Genomic DNA, 21,596 nt, shown 5'->3' on the forward strand with positions numbered 1-21,596 from the left:
TGTATCTCAGCTGAAAAGACAGACCAGTGATTATTGTAGAGGTGCTGTATCTCAGCTGAAAAGACAGACCAGTGATTATTGTAGAGGTGCTGTATCTCAGCTGAAAAGACAGACCAGTGATTATTGTAGAGGTGCTGTATCTCAGCTGAAAAGACAGACCAGTGATTATTGTAGAGGTGCTGTATCTCAGCTGAAAAGACAGACCAGTGATTATTGTAGAGGTGCTGTATCTCAGCTGAAAAGACAGACCAGTGATTATTGTAGAGGTGCTGTATCTCAGCTGAAAAGACAGACCAGTGATTATTGTAGAGGTGCTGTATCTCAGCTGAAAAGACAGACCAGTGATTATTGTAGAGGTGCTGTATCTCAGCTGAAAAGACAGACCAGTGATTATTGTAGAGGTGCTGTATCTCAGCTGTAGAGGTGCTGTATCTCAGCTGAAAAGACAGACCAGTGATTATTGCAACAACAAACAAATGAAAGCAGGGACAACTATTTTTGATAAAATAAAATTCAATTATTAGTGGGTCTTGTGGTTGTGGAAGGCTTATATTTATCCTGGGTATAATTTCACCAAACCTGAATTCATGACATTATTGCTGTTTTAAATGCAATGGATTGGAACTTTAATTGCACAACAAAGCGTGTTTGTGAAGTTATTGTACAGAGGTGCTGTATCTCAGCTGTAGAGGTGCTGTATCTCAGCTGTAGAGGTGCTGTATCTCAGCTGTAGAGAGGTGCTGTATCTCAGCTGTAGAGGTGCTGTATCTCAGCTGTAGAGGTGCTGTATCTCAGCTGTAGAGGTGCTGTATCTCAGCTGTAGAGGTGCTGTATCTCAGCTGTAGAGGTGCTGTATCTTAGCTGTAGAGGTGCTGTATCTCAGCTGTAGAGGTGCTGTATCTCAGCTGTAGAGGTGCTGTATCTCAGCTGTAGAGGTGCTGTATCTCAGCTGTAGAGGTGCTGTATCTCAGCTGTAGAGGTGATGTAGAGGTGCTGTATCTCAGCTGTAGAGGTGCTGTATCTCAGCTGTAGAGGTGCTGTTTCTCAGCTGTAGAGAGGTGCTGTATCTCAGCTGTAGAGGTGCTGTATCTCAGCTGTAGAGGTGCTGTATCTCAGCTGTAGAGGTGCTGTATCTCAGCTGTAGAGGTGCTGTATCTCAGCTGTAGAGGTGATGTATCTCAGCTGTAGAGGTGCTGTATCTCAGCTGTAGAGGTGCTGTATATCAGCTGTAGAGGTGCTGTATCTCAGCTGTAGAGGTGCTGTATCTCAGCTGTAGAGGTGCTGTATCTCAGCTGTAGAGAGGTGCTGTATCTCAGCTGTAGAGGTGCTGTATCTCAGCTGTAGAGGTGCTGTATCTCAGCTGTAGAGGTGCTGTATCTCAGCTGTAGAGGTGCTGTATCTCAGCTGTAGAGGTGCTGTATCTCAGCTGTAGAGGTGCTGTATCTCAGCTGTAGAGGTGCTGTATATCAGCTGTAGAGGTGCTGTATCTCAGCTGTAGAGGTGCTGTATCTCAGCTGTAGAGGTGATGTATCTCAGCTGTAGAGGTGCTGTATCTCAGCTGTAGAGGTGCTGTATATCAGCTGTAGAGGTGCTGTATCTCAGCTGTAGAGGTGCTGTATCTCAGCTGTAGAGGTGCTGTATATCAGCTGTAGAGGTGCTGTATCTCAGCTGTAGAGGTGCTGTATCTCAGCTGTAGAGGTGATGTATCTCAGCTGTAGAGGTGCTGTATCTCAGCTGTAGAGGTGCTGTATATCAGCTGTAGAGGTGCTGTATCTCAGCTGTAGAGGTGCTGTATCTCAGCTGTAGAGGTGCTGTATCTCAGCTGTAGAGGTGCTGTATCTCAGCTGTAGAGGTGCTGTATCTCAGCTGTAGAGGTGCTGTATCTCAGCTGTAGAGGTGCTGTATCTCAGCTGTAGAGGGGTGCTGTATCTCAGCTGTAGAGGTGCTGTATCTCAGCTGTAGAGGTGATGTATCTCAGCTGTAGAGGTGCTGTATCTCAGCTGTAGAGGTGCTGTATCTCAGCTGTAGAGGTGCTGTATCTCAGCTGTAGAGGTGATGTATCTTAGCTGTAGAGGTGATATATCTCAGCTGTAGAGGTGATGTATCTCAGCTGTAGAGGTGCTGTATCTCAGCTGTAGAGGTGCTGTATCTCAGCTGTAGAGGTGCTGTATCTCAGCTGTAGAGGTGATATATCTCAGCTGTAGAGGTGATGTATCTCAGCTGTAGAGGTGCTGTATCTCAGCTGTAGAGGGGTGCTGTATCTCAGCTGTACAGGTGATGTATCTCAGCTGTAGAGGTGATGTATCTCAGCTGTAGAGGTGCTGAGAGGGGATGTATCTCAGCTGTAGAGGTGCTGTATCTCAGCTGTAGAGGTGATGTATCTCAGCTGTAGAGGTGCTGAGAGGTGATGTATCTCAGCTGTAGAGGTGCTGTTTCTCAGCTGTAGAGGTGCTGTATCTCAGCTGTAGAGGTGATGTATCTCAGCTGTAGAGGTGATGTATCTCAGCTGTAGAGGTGCTGTATCTCAGCTGTAGAGGTGATGTATCTCAGCTGTAGAGAGGTGATGTAGAGGTGCTGTATCTCAGCTGAAGAGGTGCTGTATCTCAGCTGTAGAGGTGATGTAGAGGTGCTGTATCTCAGCTGTAGAGGTGCTGTATCTCAGCTGTAGAGGTGATGTATCTCAGCTGTAGAGAGGTGATGTAGAGGTGCTGTATCTCAGCTGAAGAGGTGCTGTATCTCAGCTGTAGAGGTGATGTAGAGGTGCTGTATCTCAGCTGTAGAGGTGCTGTATCTCAGCTGTAGAGGTGATGTATCTCAGCTGTAGAGGTGCTGTATCTCAGCTGTAGAGAGGTGCTGTATCTCAGCTGTAGAGGTGATGTATCTCAGCTGTAGAGGTGCTGTATCTCAGCTGTAGAGGTGATGTAGAGGTGATGTATCTCAGCTGTAGAGGTGATGTATCTCAGCTGTAGAGAGGTGCTGTATCTCAGCTGTAGAGGTGATGTATCTCAGCTGTAGAGGTGCTGTATCTCAGCTGTAGAGGTGATGTAGAGGTGATGTATCTCAGCTGTAGAGGTGCTGTATCTCAGCTGTAGAGGTGCTGTATCTCACATGTAGAGGTGATGTATCTCAGCTGTAGAGGTGATGTATCTCAGCTGTAGAGGTGCTGTATCTCAGCCGTAGAGGTGCTGTATCTCAGCCGTAGAGGTGATGTATCTCAGCTGTAGAGGTGATGTATCTCAGCTGTAGAGAGGTGCTGTATATCAGCTGTAGAGGTGCTGTATATCAGCTGTAGAGGTGATGTATCTCAGCCGTAGAGGTGCTGTATCTCAGCTGTAGATAGGTGCTGTTTCTCAGCTGTAGAGAGGTGATGTATCTCAGCTGTAGAGGTGATGTATCTCAGCTGTAGAGGTGCTGTATCTCAGCTGTAGAGGTGATGTATCTCAGCCGTAGAGGTGCTGTATCTCAGCTGTAGAGAGGTGATGTATCTCAGCTGTAGAGGGGATGTATCTCAGCCGTAGAGGTGCTGTATCTCAGCTGTAGAGGTGATGTAGAGGTGATGTATCTCAGCTGTAGAGAGGTGATGTATCTCAGCTGTAGAGGTGCTGTATCTCAGCTGTAGAGGTGATGTATCTCAGCTGTAGAGGTGCTGTATCTCAGCTGTAGAGGTGATGTATCTCAGCTGTAGAGGTGATGTATCTCAGCTGTAGAGGTGCTGTATCTCAGCTGTAGAGGTGATGTATCTCAGCTGTAGAGGTGCTGTATCTCAGCTGTACTGTTGTAAAGTGATTTAGGGGTAATGGTCACAAAGCTACTGGGTAGCTAAATCCATGTTGACACTAGCAGTTGAGTCCAGTCTGTACTTGTCCATTTGCGGTCTAGCTGCAGTCGTTGTGGATGAACTGCAGCTGGGTCATGGCCGATCCACAGCAGAGTGGGTAGACGACCATTATAGGCCCTTCTTGGTGGGCGCACTGAGTTTCCTCATCCCTCGTATCCTCCCTAACAACTCCCTGACAAAGACCTGCAGAGACAGAGACAGAGAAAGATAGATAGACAGACACAGAGAGAGAGAGAGAGAGAGAGAGAGAGAGAGAGAGAGAGAGATAGACATAGAGGCAGAGAGAGTGGGGTGTCATTAAAAATGGCCACTCTGAATGGGGTGTCTTTTAGAGTGGACAGTCAGAATGGGGTGTCCTTTAGGGTGGACAGTCAGAATGGAGTGTCCATTAGAGTGGACAGTCAGAATGGGGTGTCCATTAGAGTGGACAGTCAGAATGGGGTGTCCTTTAGGGTGGACAGTCAGAATGGGGTGTCCTTTAGGGTGGACAGTTAGAATGGGGTGGACAATTTGAATGGGGTGTCCTGGTGTCCTTTAGAGTGGACAGTCAGAATGGGGTGTCCTTTAGGGTGGACAGTCAGAATGGGGTGTCCTTTAGGGTGGACAGTTAGAATGGGGTGGACAATTTGAATGGGGTGTCCTGGTGTCCTTTAGAGTGGACAGTCAGAATGGGGTGTCCTTTAGGGTGGACAGTCAGAATGGGGTGTCCTTTAGAGTGGACAGTCAGAATGGGGTGTCCTGTAGGGTGGACAGTCAGAATGGGGTGTCCTGGTGTCCTTCAGAGTGGACAGTCAGAATGGGGTGTCCTGATGTCCTTCAGAGTGGACAGTCAGAATGGGGTATCCTTTAGAGTGGACAGTCAGAATGGGGTGTCCTGATTTCCTTCAGAGTGGACAGTCAGAAGGGGTGTCCTTCAGAGTGGACAGTCAGAATGGGGTGTCCTGATGTCCTTTAGAGTGGACAGTCAGAATGGGGTGTCCTTTAGAGTGGACAGTCAGAATGGAGTGTCCTTTAGAGTGGACAGTCAGAATTGGGTGTCCTTTAGGGTGGACAGTCAGAATGGGGTGTCCTTTAGAGTGGACAGTCAGAATGGGGTGTCCTTTAGGGTGGACAGTAAGAATGGGGTGTCCTTTAGGGTGGACAGTCAGAATGGGGTGTCCATTAGGGTGGACAGTCAGAATGGGGTGTCCATTAGAGTGGACAGTCAGAATGGGGTGTCCATTAGAGTGGACAGTCAGAATGGGGTGTCCTGGTGTCCTTTAGGGTGGACAGTCAGAATGGGGTGTCCATTAGAGTTGACAGTCAGAATGGGGTGTCCTTTAGAGTGGATCGTCAGAATGGGGTGTCCTTTAGAGTGGACAGTCAGAATTGGGTGTCCTTTAGAGTGGACAGTCAGAATGGGGTGTCCTTTAGGGTTGACAGTCAGAATGGGGTGTCATTTAGGGTGGACAGTCAGAATGGGGTGTCCTGGTGTCCTTCCGAGTGGACAGACAGAATGGGGTGTCCTGGTGTCCTTCAGAGTGGACAGACAGAATGGGGTGTCCTCTAGAGTGGACAGTCAGAATGGGGTGTCCTGGTGTCCATTAGAGTGGACAGTCAGAATGGGGTGTCCTTTAGGGTGGACAGTCAGAATGGGGTGTCCTTTAGAGTGGAACGTCAGAATGGGGTGTCCTTTAGAGTGGACAGTCAGAATTGGGTGTCCTTTAGAGTGGACAGTCAGAATGGGGTGTCCTTTAGGGTTGACAGTCAGAATGGGGTGTCATTTAGGGTGGACAGTCAGAATGGGGTGTCCTGGTGTCCTTCCGAGTGGACAGTCAGAATGGGGTGTCCTGATGTCCTTTAGAGTGGACACTCAGAATGGGTTGTCCTGATGTCCTTCAGAGTAGACAGTCAGAATGGGGTGTGCTGGTGTCCTTCAGAGTGGACAGTCAGAATGAGGTGTCCTGATGTCTTTCAGAGTGGACAGTCAGAATGGGGTGTGCTGGTGTCCTTCAGAGTGGACAGTCAGAATGGGGTGTCCTTTAGAGTGGACAGTCAGAATGGAGTGTCCTTTAGGGTGGACAGTCAGAATGGGGTGTCCTGTAGGGTGGACAGTCAGAATGGGGTGTCCTGGTGTCCTTCAGAGTGGACAGTCAGAATGGGGTGTCCTGATGTCCTTCAGAGTGGACAGTCAGAATGGGGTGTCCTGATTTCCTTCAGAGTGGACAGTCAGAAGGGGTGTCCTTCAGAGTGGACAGTCAGAATGGGGTGTCCTGATGTCCTTCAGAGTGGACAGTCAGAATGGGGTGTCCTTTAGAGTGGACAGTCAGAATGGGGTGTCCTTTAGAGTGGAAAGTCAGAATTGGGTGTCCTTTAGGGTGGACAGTCAGAATGGGGTGTCCTTTAGGGTGGACAGTCAGAATGGGGTGTCCTTTAGGGTGGACAGTCAGAATGGGGTGTCCATTAGGGTGGACAGTCAGAATGGGGTGTCCATTAGAGTGGACAGTCAGAATGGGGTGTCCATTAGAGTGGACAGTCAGAATGGGGTGTCCTGGTGTCCTTTAGAGTGGACAGTCAGAATGGGGTGTCCATTAGAGTGGACAGTCAGAATGGGGTGTCCTTTAGGGTGGACAGTCAGAATGGGGTGTCCATTAGGGTGGCCAGTCAGAATGGGGTGTCCTTTAGGGTGGACAGTCAGAATGGGGCATATATTAGGGTGGCCAGTCAGAATGGGGTGTCCTTTAGAGTGGACAGTCAGAATGGGGTGTCCTTTAGGGTGGACAGTCAGAATGGGGTGTCCATTAGAGAGGACAGTCAGAATGGGGTGTCCTGGTGTACTTCAGAGTGGACAGACAGAATGGGGTGTCCTCTAGAGTGGACAGTCAGAATGGGGTGTCCTGGTGTCCATTAGAGTGGACAGTCAGAATGGGGTGTCCTTTAGGGTGGAAAGTCAGAATGGGGTGTCCTTTAGAGTGGACAGTCAGAATTGGGTGTCCTTTAGAGTGGACAGTCAGAATGGGGTGTCCTTTAGGGTTGACAGTCAGAATGGGGTGTCCTTTAGGGTGGACAGTCAGAATGGGTTGTCCTGGTGTCCTTCCGAGTGGACACTCAGAATGGGTTGTCCTGATGTCCTTCAGAGTAGACAGTCAGAATGGGGTGTGCTGGTGTCCTTCAGAGTGGACAGTCAGAATGAGGTGTCCTGATGTCTTTCAGAGTGGACAGTCAGAATGGGGTGTGCTGGTGTCCTTCAGAGTGGACAGTCAGAATGGGGTGTCCTTTAGAGTGGACAGTCAGAATGGAGTGTCCTTTAGAGTGGACAGTCAGAATTGGGTGTCCTTTAGGGTGGACAGTCAGAATGGGGTGTCCTTTAGAGTGGGCAGTCAGAATGGGGTGTCCTTTAGGGTGGATAGTAATAATGGGGTGTCCTTTAGGGTGGACAGTCAGAATGGGGTGTCCATTAGGGTGGACAGTCAGAATGGGGTGTCCATTAGAGTGGACAGTCAGAATGGGGTGTCCATTAGAGTGGACAGTCAGAATGGGGTGTCCTGGTGTCCTTTAGGGTGGACAGTCAGAATGGGGTGTCCATTAGAGTTGACAGTCAGAATGGGGTGTCCTGGTGTACTTCAGAGTGGACAGACAGAATGGTGTGTCCTGGTTTCCTTCAGAGTGGACAGACAGAATGGGGTGTCCTCTAGAGTGGACAGTCAGAATGGGGTGTCCTGGTGTCCATTAGAGTGGACAGTCAGAATGGGGTTTCCTTTAGGGTGGACAGTCAGAATGGGGTGTCCTTTAGAGTGGAACGTCAGAATGGGGTGTCCTTTAGAGTGGACAGTCAGAATTGGGTGTCCTTTAGAGTGGACAGTCAGAATGGGGTGTCCTTTAGGGTTGACAGTCAGAATGGGGTGTCCTTTAGGGTGGACAGTCAGAATGGGGTGTCCTGGTGTCCTTTAGAGTGGACAGTCAGAATGGGGTGTCCTTTAGAGTGGACAGTCAGAATGGAGTGTCCTTTAGAGTGGACAGTCAGAATTGAGTGTCCTTTAGGGTGGATAGTCAGAATGGGGTGTCCTTTAGAGTGGACAGTCAGAATGGGGTGTCCTTTATGGTGGACAGTAAGAATGGGGTGTCCTTTAGGGTGGACAGTCAGAATGGGGTGTCCATTAGGGTGGACAGTCAGAATGGGGTGTCCATTAGAGTGGACAGTCAGAATGGGGTGTCCTGGTGTCCTTCCGAGTGGACAGTCAGAATGGGGTGTCCTGATGTCCTTTAGAGTGGACACTCAGAATGGGTTGTCCTGATGTCCTTCAGAGTAGACAGTCAGAATGGGGTGTGCTGGTGTCCTTCAGAGTGGACAGTCAGAATGAGGTGTCCTGATGTCTTTCAGAGTGGACAGTCAGAATGGGGTGTGCTGGTGTCCTTCAGAGTGGACAATCAGAATGGGGTGTCCTTTAGAGTGGACAGTCAGAATGGAGTGTCCTTTAGGGTGGACAGTCAGAATGGAGTGTCCTTTAGAGTGGACAGTCAGAATGGGGTGTCCTTTTTTAGGGTGGACAGTCAGAATAGGGTGTCCTTTAGGGTGGACAGTCAGAATGGGGTGTCCTTTAGAGTGGACAGTCAGAATGGGGTGTCCTGTAGGGTGGACAGTCAGAATGGGGTGTCCTGGTGTCCTTCAGAGTGGACAGTCAGAATGGGGTGTCCTGATGTCCTTCAGAGTGGACAGTCAGAATGGGGTGTCCTGATTTCCTTCAGAGTGGACAGTCAGAAGGGGTGTCCTTCAGAGTGGACAGTCAGAATGGGGTGTCCTGATGTCCTTCAGAGTGGACAGTCAGAATGGGGTGTCCTTTAGAGTGGACAGTCAGAATGGGGTGTCCTTTAGAGTGGAAAGTCAGAATTGGGTGTCCTTTAGGGTGGACAGTCAGAATGGGGTGTCCTTTAGAGTGGACAGTCAGAATGGGGTGTCCTTTAGGGTGGACAGTCAGAATGGGGTGTCCATTAGGGTGGACAGTCAGAATGGGGTGTCCATTAGAGTGGACAGTCAGAATGGGGTGTCCATTAGAGTGGACAGTCAGAATGGGGTGTCCTGGTGTCCTTTAGAGTGGACAGTCAGAATGGGGTGTCCATTAGAGTGGACAGTCAGAATGGGGTGTCCTTTAGGGTGAACAGTCAGAATGGGGTGTCCATTAGGGTGGCCAGTCAGAATGGGGTGTCCTTTAGGGTGGACAGTCAGAATGGGACGTCCTTTAGGGTGGCCAGTCAGAATGGGGTGTCCTTTAGGGTGGACAGTCAGAATGGGGTGTCCATTAGAGAGGACAGTCAGAATGGGGTGTCCTGGTGTCCTTTAGGGTGGACAGTCAGAATGGGGTGTCCATTAGAGAGGACAGTCAGAATGGGGTGTCCTGGTGTACTTCAGAGTGGACAGACAGAATGGGGTGTCCTGGTGTCCTTCAGAGTGGACAGACAGAATGGGGTGTCCTCTAGAGTGGACAGTCAGAATGGGGTGTCCTGGTGTCCATTAGAGTGGACAGTCAGAATGGGGTGTCCTTTAGGGTGGACAGTCAGAATGGGGTGTCCTTTAGAGTGGAACGTCAGAATGGGGTGTCCTTTAGAGTGGACAGTCAGAATTGGGTGTCCTTTAGAGTGGACAGTCAGAATGGGGTGTCCTTTAGGGTTGACAGTCAGAATGGGGTGTCCTTTAGGGTGGACAGTCAGAATGGGGTGTCCTGGTGTCCTTCCGAGTGGACAGTCAGAATGGGGTGTCCTGATGTCCTTTAGAGTGGACACTCAGAATGGGTTGTCCTGATGTCCTTCAGAGTAGACAGTCAGAATGGGGTGTCCTTTAGGGTGGACAGTCAGAATGGGGCGTCCTTTAGGGTGGCCAGTCAGAATGGGGTGTCCTTTAGAGTGGACAGTCAGAATGGGGTGTCCTTTAGGGTGGACAGTCAGAATGGGGTGTCCATTAGAGAGGACAGTCAGAATGGGGTGTCCTGGTGTCCTTTAGGGTGGACAGTCAGAATGGGGTGTCCGTTAGAGTTGACAGTCAGAATGGGGTGTCCTGGTGTACTTCAGAGTGGACAGACAGAATGGGGTGTCCTCTAGAGTGGACAGTCAGAATGGGGTGTCCTGGTGTCCATTAGAGTGGACAGTCAGAATGGGGTGTCCTTTAGGGTGGACAGTCAGAATGGGGTGTCCTTTAGAGTAGAAAGTCAGAGTGGGGTGTCCTTTAGAGTGGACAGTCAGAATTGGGTGTCCTTTAGAGTGGACAGTCAGAATGGGGTGTCCTTTAGGGTTGACAGTCAGAATGGGGTGTCCTTTAGGGTGGACAGTCAGAATGGGTTGTCCTGGTGTCCTTCCGAGTGGACACTCAGAATGGGTTGTCCTGATGTCCTTCAGAGTAGACAGTCAGAATGGGGTGTGCTGGTGTCCTTCAGAGTGGACAGTCAGAATGAGGTGTCCTGATGTCTTTCAGAGTGGACAGTCAGAATGGGGTGTGCTGGTGTCCTTCAGAGTGGACAGTCAGAATGGGGTGTCCTTTAGAGTGGACAGTCAGAATGGAGTGTCCTTTAGAGTGGACAGTCAGAATTGGGTGTCCTTTAGGGTGGACAGTCAGAATGGGGTGTCCTTTAGAGTGGACAGTCAGAATGGGGTGTCCTTTAGGGTGGACAGTAATAATGGGGTGTCCTTTAGGGTGGACAGTCAGAATGGGTTGTCCATTAGGGTGGCCAGTCAGAATGGGGTGTCCATTAGAGTGGACAGTCAGAATGGGGTGTCCATTAGAGTGGACAGTCAGAATGGGGTGTCCTTTAGAGTGGACAGTCAGAATGGGGTGTCCATTAGAGTTGACAGTCAGAATGGGGTGTCCTGGTGTACTTCAGAGTGGACAGACAGAATGGGGTGTCCTGATGTCCTTTAGAGTGGACACTCAGAATGGGTTGTCCTGATGTCCTTCAGAGTAGACAGTCAGAATGGGGTGTGCTGGTGTCCTTCAGAGTGGACAGTCAGAATGAGGTGTCCTGATGTCTTTCAGAGTGGACAGTCAGAATGGGGTGTCCTGATTTCCTTCAGAGTGGACAGTCAGAAGGGGTGTCCTTCAGAGTGGAAAGTCAGAATGGGGTGTCCTGATGTCCTTCAGAGTGGACAGTCAGAATGGGGTGTCCTTTAGAGTGGACAGTAAGAATGGGGTTTCCTTTAGAGTGGAAAGTCAGAATTGGATGTCCTTTAGGGTGGACAGTCAGAATGGGGTGTCCTTTAGAGTGGACAGTCAGAATGGGGTGTCCTTTAGGGTGGACAGTCAGAATGGGGTGTCCTTTAGGGTGGACAGTCAGAATGGGGTGTCCATTAGGGTGGACAGTCAGAATGGGGTGTCCATTAGAGTGGACAGTCAGAATGGGGTGTCCATTAGAGTGGACAGTCAGAATGGGGTGTCCTGGTGTCCTTTAGAGTGGACAGTCAGAATGGGGTGTCCATTAGAGTGGACAGTCAGAATGGGGTGTCCTTTAGGGTGAACAGTCAGAATGGGGTGTCCATTAGGGTGGCCAGTCAGAATGTGGTGTCCTTTAGGGTGGACAGTCAGAATGGGGCGTCCTTTAGGGTGGCCAGTCAGAATGGGGTGTCCTTTAGGGTGGACAGTCAGAATGGGGTGTCCATTAGAGAGGACAGTCAGAATGGGGTGTCCTGGTGTCCTTTAGGGTGGACAGTCAGAATGGGGTGTCCATTAGAGTTGACAGTCAGAATGGGGTGTCCTGGTGTCCTTCAGAGTGGACAGACAGAATGGGGTGTCCTCTAGAGTGGACAGTCAGAATGGGGTGTCCTGGTGTCCATTAGAGTGGACAGTCAGAATGGGGTGTCCTTTAGGGTGGACAGTCAGAATGGGGTGTCCTTTAGAGTGGAAAGTCAGAGTGGGGTGTCCTTTAGAGTGGACAGTCAGAATTGGGTGTCCTTTAGAGTGGACAGTCAGAATGGGGTGTCCTTTAGGGTTGACAGTCAGAATGGGGTGTCCTTTAGGGTGGACAGTCAGAATGGGTTGTCCTGGTGTCCTTCCGAGTGGACACTCAGAATGGGTTGTCCTGATGTCCTTCAGAGTAGACAGTCAGAATGGGGTGTGCTGGTGTCCTTCAGAGTGGACAGTCAGAATGAGGTGTCCTGATGTCTTTCAGAGTGGACAGTCAGAATGGGGTGTGCTGGTGTCCTTCAGAGTGGACAGTCAGAATGGGGTGTCCTTTAGAGTGGACAGTCAGAATGGAGTGTCCTTTAGAGTGGACAGTCAGAATTGGGTGTCCTTTAGGGTGGACAGTCAGAATGGGGTGTCCTTTAGAGTGGACAGTCAGAATGGGGTGTCCTTTAGGGTGGACAGTAATAATGGGGTGTCCTTTAGGGTGGACAGTCAGAATGGGGTGTCCATTAGGGTGGACAGTCAGAATGGGGTGTCCATTAGAGTGGACAGTCAGAATGGGGTGTCCATTAGAGTGGACAGTCAGAATGGGGTGTCCATTAGAGTGGACAGTCAGAATGGGGTGTCCATTAGAGTTGACAGTCAGAATGGGGTGTCCTGGTGTACTTCAGAGTGGACAGACAGAATGGGGTGTCCTGATGTCCTTTAGAGTGGACACTCAGAATGGGTTGTCCTGATGTCCTTCAGAGTAGACAGTCAGAATGGGGTGTGCTGGTGTCCTTCAGAGTGGACAGTCAGAATGAGGTGTCCTGATGTCTTTCAGAGTGGACAGTCAGAATGGGGTGTCCTGATTTCCTTCAGAGTGGACAGTCAGAAGGGGTGTCCATCAGAGTGGAAAGTCAGAATGGGGTGTCCTGATGTCCTTCAGAGTGGACAGTCAGAATGGGGTGTCCTTTAGAGTGGACAGTAAGAATGGGGTGTCCTTTAGAGTGGAAAGTCAGAATTGGATGTCCTTTAGGGTGGACAGTCAGAATGGGGTGTCCTTTAGAGTGGACAGTCAGAATGGGGTGTCCTTTAGGGTGGACAGTCAGAATGGGGTGTCCTTTAGGGTGGACAGTCAGAATGGGGTGTCCATTAGGGTGGACAGTCAGAATGGGGTGTCCATTAGAGTGGACAGTCAGAATGGGGTGTCCATTAGAGTGGACAGTCAGAATGGGGTGTCCTGGTGTCCTTTAGAGTGGACAGTCAGAATGGGGTGTCCATTAGAGTGGACAGTCAGAATGGGGTGTCCTTTAGGGTGAACAGTCAGAATGGGGTGTCCATTAGGGTGGCCAGTCAGAATGTGGTGTCCTTTAGGGTGGACAGTCAGAATGGGGCGTCCTTTAGGGTGGCCAGTCAGAATTGGGTGTCCTTTAGGGTGGACAGTCAGAATGGGGTGTCCTTTAGAGTGGACAGTCAGAATTGGGTGTCCTTTAGAGTGGACAGTCAGAATGGGGTGTCCTTTAGGGTTGACAGTCAGAATGGGGTGTCCTTTAGGGTGGACAGTCAGAATGGGGTGTCCTGGTGTCCTTCCGAGTGGACAGTCAGAATGGGGTGTCCTTTAGAGTGGACAGTAAGAATGGGGTGTCCTTTAGAGTGGAAAGTCAGAATTGGATGTCCTTTAGGGTGGACAGTCAGAATGGGGTGTCCTTTAGAGTGGACAGTCAGAATGGGGTGTCCTTTAGGGTGGACAGTCAGAATGGGGTGTCCTTTAGGGTGGACAGTCAGAATGGGGTGTCCATTAGGGTGGACAGTCAGAATGGGGTGTCCATTAGAGTGGACAGTCAGAATGGGGTGTCCATTAGAGTGGACAGTCAGAATGGGGTGTCCTGGTGTCCTTTAGAGTGGACAGTCAGAATGGGGTGTCCATTAGAGTGGACAGTCAGAATGGGGTGTCCTTTAGGGTGAACAGTCAGAATGGGGTGTCCATTAGGGTGGCCAGTCAGAATGTGGTGTCCTTTAGGGTGGACAGTCAGAATGGGGCGTCCTTTAGGGTGGCCAGTCAGAATGGGGTGTCCTTTAGGGTGGACAGTCAGAATGGGGTGTCCATTAGAGAGTACAGTCAGAATGGGGTGTCCTGGTGTCCTTTAGGGTGGACAGTCAGAATGGGGTGTCCATTAGAGTTGACAGTCAGAATGGGGTGTCCTGGTGTCCTTCAGAGTGGACAGACAGAATGGGGTGTCCTCTAGAGTGGACAGTCAGAATGGGGTGTCCTGGTGTCCATTAGAGTGGACAGTCAGAATGGGGTGTCCTTTAGGGTGGACAGTCAGAATGGGGTGTCCTTTAGAGTGGAAAGTCAGAGTGGGGTGTCCTTTAGAGTGGACAGTCAGAATTGGGTGTCCTTTAGAGTGGACAGTCAGAATGGGGTGTCCTTTAGGGTTGACAGTCAGAATGGGGTGTCCTTTAGGGTGGACAGTCAGAATGGGTTGTCCTGGTGTCCTTCCGAGTGGACACTCAGAATGGGTTGTCCTGATGTCCTTCAGAGTAGACAGTCAGAATGGGGTGTGCTGGTGTCCTTCAGAGTGGACAGTCAGAATGAGGTGTCCTGATGTCTTTCAGAGTGGACAGTCAGAATGGGGTGTGCTGGTGTCCTTCAGAGTGGACAGTCAGAATGGGGTGTCCTTTAGAGTGGACAGTCAGAATTGGGTGTCCTTTAGGGTGGACAGTCAGAATGGGGTGTCCTTTAGAGTGGACAGTCAGAATGGGGTGTCCTTTAGGGTGGACAGTAATAATGGGGTGTCCTTTAGGGTGGACAGTCAGAATGGGGTGTCCATTAGGGTGGACAGTCAGAATGGGGTGTCCATTAGAGTGGACAGTCAGAATGGGGTGTCCATTAGAGTGGACAGTCAGAATGGGGTGTCCATTAGAGTGGACAGTCAGAATGGGGTGTCCATTAGAGTTGACAGTCAGAATGGGGTGTCCTGGTGTCCTTCAGAGTGGACAGACAGAATGGGGTGTCCTCTAGAGTGGACAGTCAGAATGGGGTGTCCTGGTGTCCATTAGAGTGGACAGTCAGAATGGGGTGTCCTTTAGGGTGGACAGTCAGAATGGGGTGTCCTTTAGAGTGGACAGTCAGAATTGGGTGTCCTTTAGAGTGGACAGTCAGAATGGGGTGTCCTTTAGGGTTGACAGTCAGAATGGGGTGTCCTTTAGGGTGGACAGTCAGAATGGGGTGTCCTGGTGTCCTTCCGAGTGGACAGTCAGAATGGGGTGTCCTTTAGAGTGGACAGTAAGAATGGGGTGTCCTTTAGAGTGGAAAGTCAGAATTGGATGTCCTTTAGGGTGGACAGTCAGAATGGGGTGTCCTTTAGAGTGGACAGTCAGAATGGGGTGTCCTTTAGGGTGGACAGTCAGAATGGGGTGTCCTTTAGGGTGGACAGTCAGAATGGGGTGTCCATTAGGGTGGACAGTCAGAATGGGGTGTCCATTAGAGTGGACAGTCAGAATGGGGTGTCCATTAGAGTGGACAGTCAGAATGGGGTGTCCTGGTGTCCTTTAGAGTGGACAGTCAGAATGGGGTGTCCATTAGAGTGGACAGTCAGAATGGGGTGTCCTTTAGGGTGAACAGTCAGAATGGGGTGTCCATTAGGGTGGCCAGTCAGAATGTGGTGTCCTTTAGGGTGGACAGTCAGAATGGGGCGTCCTTTAGGGTGGCCAGTCAGAATGGGGTGTCCTTTAGGGTGGACAGTCAGAATGGGGTGTCCATTAGAGAGGACAGTCAGAATGGGGTGTCCTGGTGTCCTTTAGGGTGGACAGTCAGAATGGGGTGTCCATTAGAGTTGACAGTCAGAATGGGGTGTCCTGGTGTCCTTCAGAGTGGACAGACAGAATGGGGTGTCCTCTAGAGTGGACAGTCAGAATGGGGTGTCCTGGTGTCCATTAGAGTGGACAGTCAGAATGGGGTGTCCTTTAGGGTGGACAGTCAGAATGGGGTGTCCTTTAGAGTGGAAAGTCAGAGTGGGGTGTCCTTTAGAGTGGACAGTCAGAATTGGGTGTCCTTTAGAGTGGACAGTCAGAATGGGGTGTCCTTTAGGGTTGACAGTCAGAATGGGGTGTCCTTTAGGGTGGACAGTCAGAATGGGTTGTCCTGGTGTCCTTCCGAGTGGACACTCAGAATGGGTTGTCCTGATGTCCTTCAGAGTAGACAGTCAGAATGGGGTGTGCTGGTGTCCTTCAGAGTGGACAGTCAGAATGAGGTGTCCTGATGTCTTTCAGAGTGGACAGTCAGAATGGGGTGTGCTGGTGTCCTTCAGAGTGGACAGTCAGAATGGGGTGTCCTTTAGAGTGGACAGTCAGAATTGGGTGTCCTTTAGGGTGGACAGTCAGAATGGGGTGTCCTTTAGAGTGGACAGTCAGAATGGGGTGTCCTTTAGGGTGGACAGTAATAATGGGGTGTCCTTTAGGGTGGACAGTCAGAATGGGGTGTCCATTAGGGTGGACAGTCAGAATGGGGTGTCCATTAGAGTGGACAGTCAGAATGGGGTGTCCATTAGAGTGGACAGTCAGAATGGGGTGTCCATTAGAGTGGACAGTCAGAATGGGGTGTCCATTAGAGTTGACAGTCAGAATGGGGTGTCCTGGTGTACTTCAGAGTGGACAGACAGAATGGGGTGTCCTGATGTCCTTTAGAGTGGACACTCAGAATGGGTTGTCCTGATGTCCTTCAGAGTAGACAGTCAGAATGGGGTGTGCTGGTGTCCTTCAGAGTGGACAGTCAGAATGAGGTGTCCTGATGTCTTTCAGAGTGGACAGTCAGAATGGGGTGTCCTGATTTCCTTCAGAGTGGACAGTCAGAAGGGGTGTCCTTCAGAGTGGAAAGTCAGAATGGGGAGTCCTGATGTCCTTCAGAGTGGACAGTCAGAATGGGGTGTCCTTTAGAGTGGACAGTAAGAATGGGGTGTCCTTTAGAGTGGAAAGTCAGAATTGGATGTCCTTTAGGGTGGACAGTCAGAATGGGGTGTCCTTTAGAGTGGACAGTCAGAATGGGGTGTCCTTTAGGGTGGACAGTCAGAATGGGGTGTCCTTTAGGGTGGACAGTCAGAATGGGGTGTCCATTAGGGTGGACAGTCAGAATGGGGTGTCCATTAGAGTGGACAGTCAGAATGGGGTGTCCATTAGAGTGGACAGTCAGAATGGGGTGTCCTTTAGGGTGAACAGTCAGAATGGGGTGTCCATTAGGGTGGCCAGTCAGAATGTGGTGTCCTTTAGGGTGGACAGTCAGAATGGGGCGTCCTTTAGGGTGGCCAGTCAGAATGGGGTGTCCTTTAGGGTGGACAGTCAGAATGGGGTGTCCATTAGAGAGGACAGTCAGAATGGGGTGTCCTGGTGTCCTTTAGGGTGGACAGTCAGAATGGGGTGTCCATTAGAGTTGACAGTCAGAATGGGGTGTCCTGGTGTCCTTCAGAGTGGACAGACAGAATGGGGTGTCCTCTAGAGTGGACAGTCAGAATGGGGTGTCCTGGTGTCCATTAGAGTGGACAGTCAGAATGGGGTGTCCTTTAGGGTGGACAGTCAGAATGGGGTGTCCTTTAGAGTGGAACGTCAGAATGGGGTGTCCTTTAGAGTGGACAGTCAGAATTGGGTGTCCTTTAGAGTGGACAGTCAGAATGGGGTGTCCTTTAGGGTTGACAGTCAGAATGGGGTGTCCTTTAGGGTGGACAGTCAGAATGGGGTGTCCTGGTGTCCTTCCGAGTGGACACTCAGAATGGGTTGTCCTGATGTCCTTCAGAGTAGACAGTCAGAATGGGGTGTGCTGGTGTCCTTCAGAGTGGACAGTCAGAATGAGGTGTCCTGATGTCTTTCAGAGTGGACAGTCAGAATGGGGTGTGCTGGTGTCCTTCAGAGTGGACAGTCAGAATGGGGTGTCCTTTAGAGTGGACAGTCAGAATGGAGTGTCCTTTAGAGTGGACAGTCAGAATTGGGTGTCCTTTAGGGTGGACAGTCAGAATGGGGTGTCCTTTAGAGTGGACAGTCAGAATGGGGTGTCCTTTAGGGTGGACAGTAATAATGGGGTGTCCTTTAGGGTGGACAGTCAGAATGGGGTGTCCATTAGGGTGGACAGTCAGAATGGGGTGTCCATTAGAGTGGACAGTCAGAATGGGGTGTCCATTAGAGTGGACAGTCAGAATGGGGTGTCCATTAGAGTGGACAGTCAGAATGGGGTGTCCATTAGAGTTGACAGTCAGAATGGGGTGTCCTGGTGTACTTCAGAGTGGACAGACAGAATGGGGTGTCCTGATGTCCTTTAGAGTGGACACTCAGAATGGGTTGTCCTGATGTCCTTCAGAGTAGACAGTCAGAATGGGGTGTGCTGGTGTCCTTCAGAGTGGACAGTCAGAATGAGGTGTCCTAATGTCTTTCAGAGTGGACAGTCAGAATGGGGTGTCCTGATTTCCTTCAGAGTGGACAGTCAGAAGGGGTGTCCTTCAGAGTGGAAAGTCAGAATGGGGTGTCCTGATGTCCTTCAGAGTGGACAGTCAGAATGGGGTGTCCTTTAGAGTGGACAGTAAGAATGGGGTGTCCTTTAGAATGGAAAGTCAGAATTGGATGTCCTTTAGGGTGGACAGTCAGAATGGGGTGTCCTTTAGAGTGGACAGTCAGAATGGGGTATCCTTTAGGGTGGACAGTCAGAATGGGGTGTCCTTTAGGGTGGACAGTCAGAATGGGGTGTCCATTAGGGTGGACAGTCAGAATGGGGTGTCCATTAGAGTGGACAGTCAGAATGGGGTGTCCATTAGAGTGGACAGTCAGAATGGGGTGTCCTGGTGTCCTTTAGAGTGGACAGTCAGAATGGGGTGTCCATTAGAGTGGACAGTCAGAATGGGGTGTCCTTTAGGGTGAACAGTCAGAATGGGGTGTCCATTAGGGTGGCCAGTCAGAATGTGGTGTCCTTTAGGGTGGACAGTCAGAATGGGGCGTCCTTTAGGGTGGCCAGTCAGAATGGGGTGTCCTTTAGGGTGGACAGTCAGAATGGGGTGTCCATTAGAGAGGACAGTCAGAATGGGGTGTCCTGGTGTCCTTTAGGGTGGACAGTCAGAATGGGGTGTCCATTAGAGTTGACAGTCAGAATGGGGTGTCCTGGTGTCCTTCAGAGTGGACAGACAGAATGGGGTGTCCTCTAGAGTGGACAGTCAGAATGGGGTGTCCTGGTGTCCATTAGAGTGGACAGTCAGAATGGGGTGTCCTTTAGGGTGGACAGTCAGAATGGGGTGTCCTTTAGAGTGGAACGTCAGAATGGGGTGTCCTTTAGAGTGGACAGTCAGAATTGGGTGTCCTTTAGAGTGGACAGTCAGAATGGGGTGTCCTTTAGGGTTGACAGTCAGAATGGGGTGTCCTTTAGGGTGGACAGTCAGAATGGGGTGTCCTGGTGTCCTTCCGAGTGGACACTCAGAATGGGTTGTCCTGATGTCCTTCAGAGTAGACAGTCAGAATGGGGTGTGCTGGTGTCCTTCAGAGTGGACAGTCAGAATGAGGTGTCCTGATGTCTTTCAGAGTGGACAGTCAGAATGGGGTGTGCTGGTGTCCTTCAGAGTGGACAGTCAGAATGGGGTGTCCTTTAGAGTGGACAGTCAGAATGGAGTGTCCTTTAGAGTGGACAGTCAGAATTGGGTGTCCTTTAGGGTGGACAGTCAGAATGGGGTGTCCTTTAGAGTGGACAGTCAGAATGGGGTGTCCTTTAGGGTGGACAGTAATAATGGGGTGTCCTTTAGGGTGGACAGTCAGAATGGGGTGTCCATTAGGGTGGACAGTCAGAATGGGGTGTCCATTAGAGTGGACAGTCAGAATGGGGTGTCCATTAGAGTGGACAGTCAGAATGGGGTGTCCATTAGAGTGGACAGTCAGAATGGGGTGTCCATTAGAGTTGACAGTCAGAATGGGGTGTCCTGGTGTACTTCAGAGTGGACAGACAGAATGGGGTGTCCTGATGTCCTTTAGAGTGGACACTCAGAATGGGTTGTCCTGATGTCCTTCAGAGTAGACAGTCAGAATGGGGTGTGCTGGTGTCCTTCAGAGTGGACAGTCAGAATGAGGTGTCCTAATGTCTTTCAGAGTGGACAGTCAGAATGGGGTGTCCTGATTTCCTTCAGAGTGGACAGTCAGAAGGGGTGTCCTTCAGAGTGGAAAGTCAGAATGGGGTGTCCTGATGTCCTTCAGAGTGGACAGTCAGAATGGGGTGTCCTTTAGAGTGGACAGTAAGAATGGGGTGTCCTTTAGAATGGAAAGTCAGAATTGGATGTCCTTTAGGGTGGACAGTCAGAATGGGGTGTCCTTTAGAGTGGACAGTCAGAATGGGGTATCCTTTAGGGTGGACAGTCAGAATGGGGTGTCCTTTAGGGTGGACAGTCAGAATGGGGTGTCCATTAGGGTGGACAGTCAGAATGGGGTGTCCATTAGAGTGGACAGTGAGAATGGGGTGTCCATTAGAGTGGACAGTCAGAATGGGGTGTCCTGGTGTCCTTTAGAGTGGACAGTCAGAATGGGGTGTCCATTAGAGTGGACAGTCAGAATGGGGTGTCCTTTAGGGTGAACAGTCAGAATGGGGTGTCCATTAGGGTGGCCAGTCAGAATGTGGTGTCCTTTAGGGTGGACAGTCAGAATGGGGCGTCCTTTAGGGTGGCCAGTCAGAATGGGGTGTCCTTTAGGGTGGACAGTCAGAATGGGGTGTCCATTAGAGAGGACAGTCAGAATGGGGTGTCCTGGTGTCCTTTAGGGTGGACAGTCAGAATGGGGTGTCCATTAGAGTTGACAGTCAGAATGGGGTGTCCTGGTGTCCTTCAGAGTGGACAGACAGAATGGGGTGTCCTCTAGAGTGGACAGTCAGAATGGGGTGTCCTGGTGTCCATTAGAGTGGACAGTCAGAATGGGGTGTCCTTTAGGGTGGACAGTCAGAATGGGGTGTCCTTTAGAGTGGAACGTCAGAATGGGGTGTCCTTTAGAGTGGACAGTCAGAATTGGGTGTCCTTTAGAGTGGACAGTCAGAATGGGGTGTCCTTTAGGGTTGACAGTCAGAATGGGGTGTCCTGATGTCCTTTAGAGTGGACACTCAGAATGGGTTGTCCTGATGTCCTTCAGAGTAGACAGTCAGAATTGGGTGTGCTGGTGTCCTTCAGAGTGGACAGTCAGAATGAGGTGTCCTGATGTCTTTCAGAGTGGACAGTCAGAATGGGGTGTGCTGGTGTCCTTCAGAGTGGACAATCAGAATGGGGTGTCCTTTAGAGTGGACAGTCAGAATGGAGTGTCCTTTAGGGTGGACAGTCAGAATGGAGTGTCCTTTAGAGTGGACAGTCAGAATGGGGTGTCCTTTTTTAGGGTGGACAGTCAGAATAGGGTGTCCTTTAGGGTGGACAGTCAGAATGGGGTGTCCTTTAGAGTGGACAGTCAGAATGGGGTGTCCTGTAGGGTGGACAGTCAGAATGGGGTGTCCTGGTGTCCTTCAGAGTGGACAGTCAGAATGGGGTGTCCTGATGTCCTTCAGAGTGGACAGTCAGAACGGGGTGTCCTGATTTCCTTCAGAGTGGACAGTCAGAAGGGGTGTCCTTCAGAGTGGACAGTCAGAATGGGGTGTCCTGATGTCCTTCAGAGTGGACAGTCAGAATGGGGTGTCCTTTAGAGTGGACAGCCAGAATGGGGTGTCCTTTAGAGTGGAAAGTCAGAATTGGGTGTCCTTTAGGGTGGACAGTCAGAATGGGGTGTCCTTTAGGGTGGACAGTCAGAATGGGGTGTCCATTAGGGTGGACAGTCAGAATGGGGTGTCCATTAGAGTGGACAGTCAGAATGGGGTGTCCATTAGAGTGGACAGTCAGAATGGGGTGTCCTGGTGTCCTTTAGAGTGGACAGTCAGAATGGGGTGTCCAT

The 21,596-nt window shown here is 50.4% G+C and overlaps 1 protein-coding gene across 1 annotated transcript in view; it reads right to left on the minus strand.

Moving 5' to 3' along the window:
* Positions 1-3,644: 3,644 nt before the first annotated feature.
* LOC118965476 (protein phosphatase 1 regulatory subunit 14C-like) overlaps positions 3,645-21,596 on the minus strand; it is an 85,156-nt gene continuing 67,204 nt past the window's right edge. The window contains exon 4 of the mRNA XM_036984533.1: positions 3,645-4,021. Within this exon, the coding sequence (XP_036840428.1) occupies positions 3,947-4,021 (75 nt within the window). The 3' untranslated portion in view covers positions 3,645-3,946. The remainder of the gene's footprint in view (positions 4,022-21,596) is intronic.

This window comes from Oncorhynchus mykiss, chromosome 8 (genome assembly GCF_013265735.2).
Source record: "Oncorhynchus mykiss isolate Arlee chromosome 8, USDA_OmykA_1.1, whole genome shotgun sequence".
In the NCBI taxonomy this organism is placed as follows: domain Eukaryota; kingdom Metazoa; phylum Chordata; class Actinopteri; order Salmoniformes; family Salmonidae; genus Oncorhynchus; species Oncorhynchus mykiss.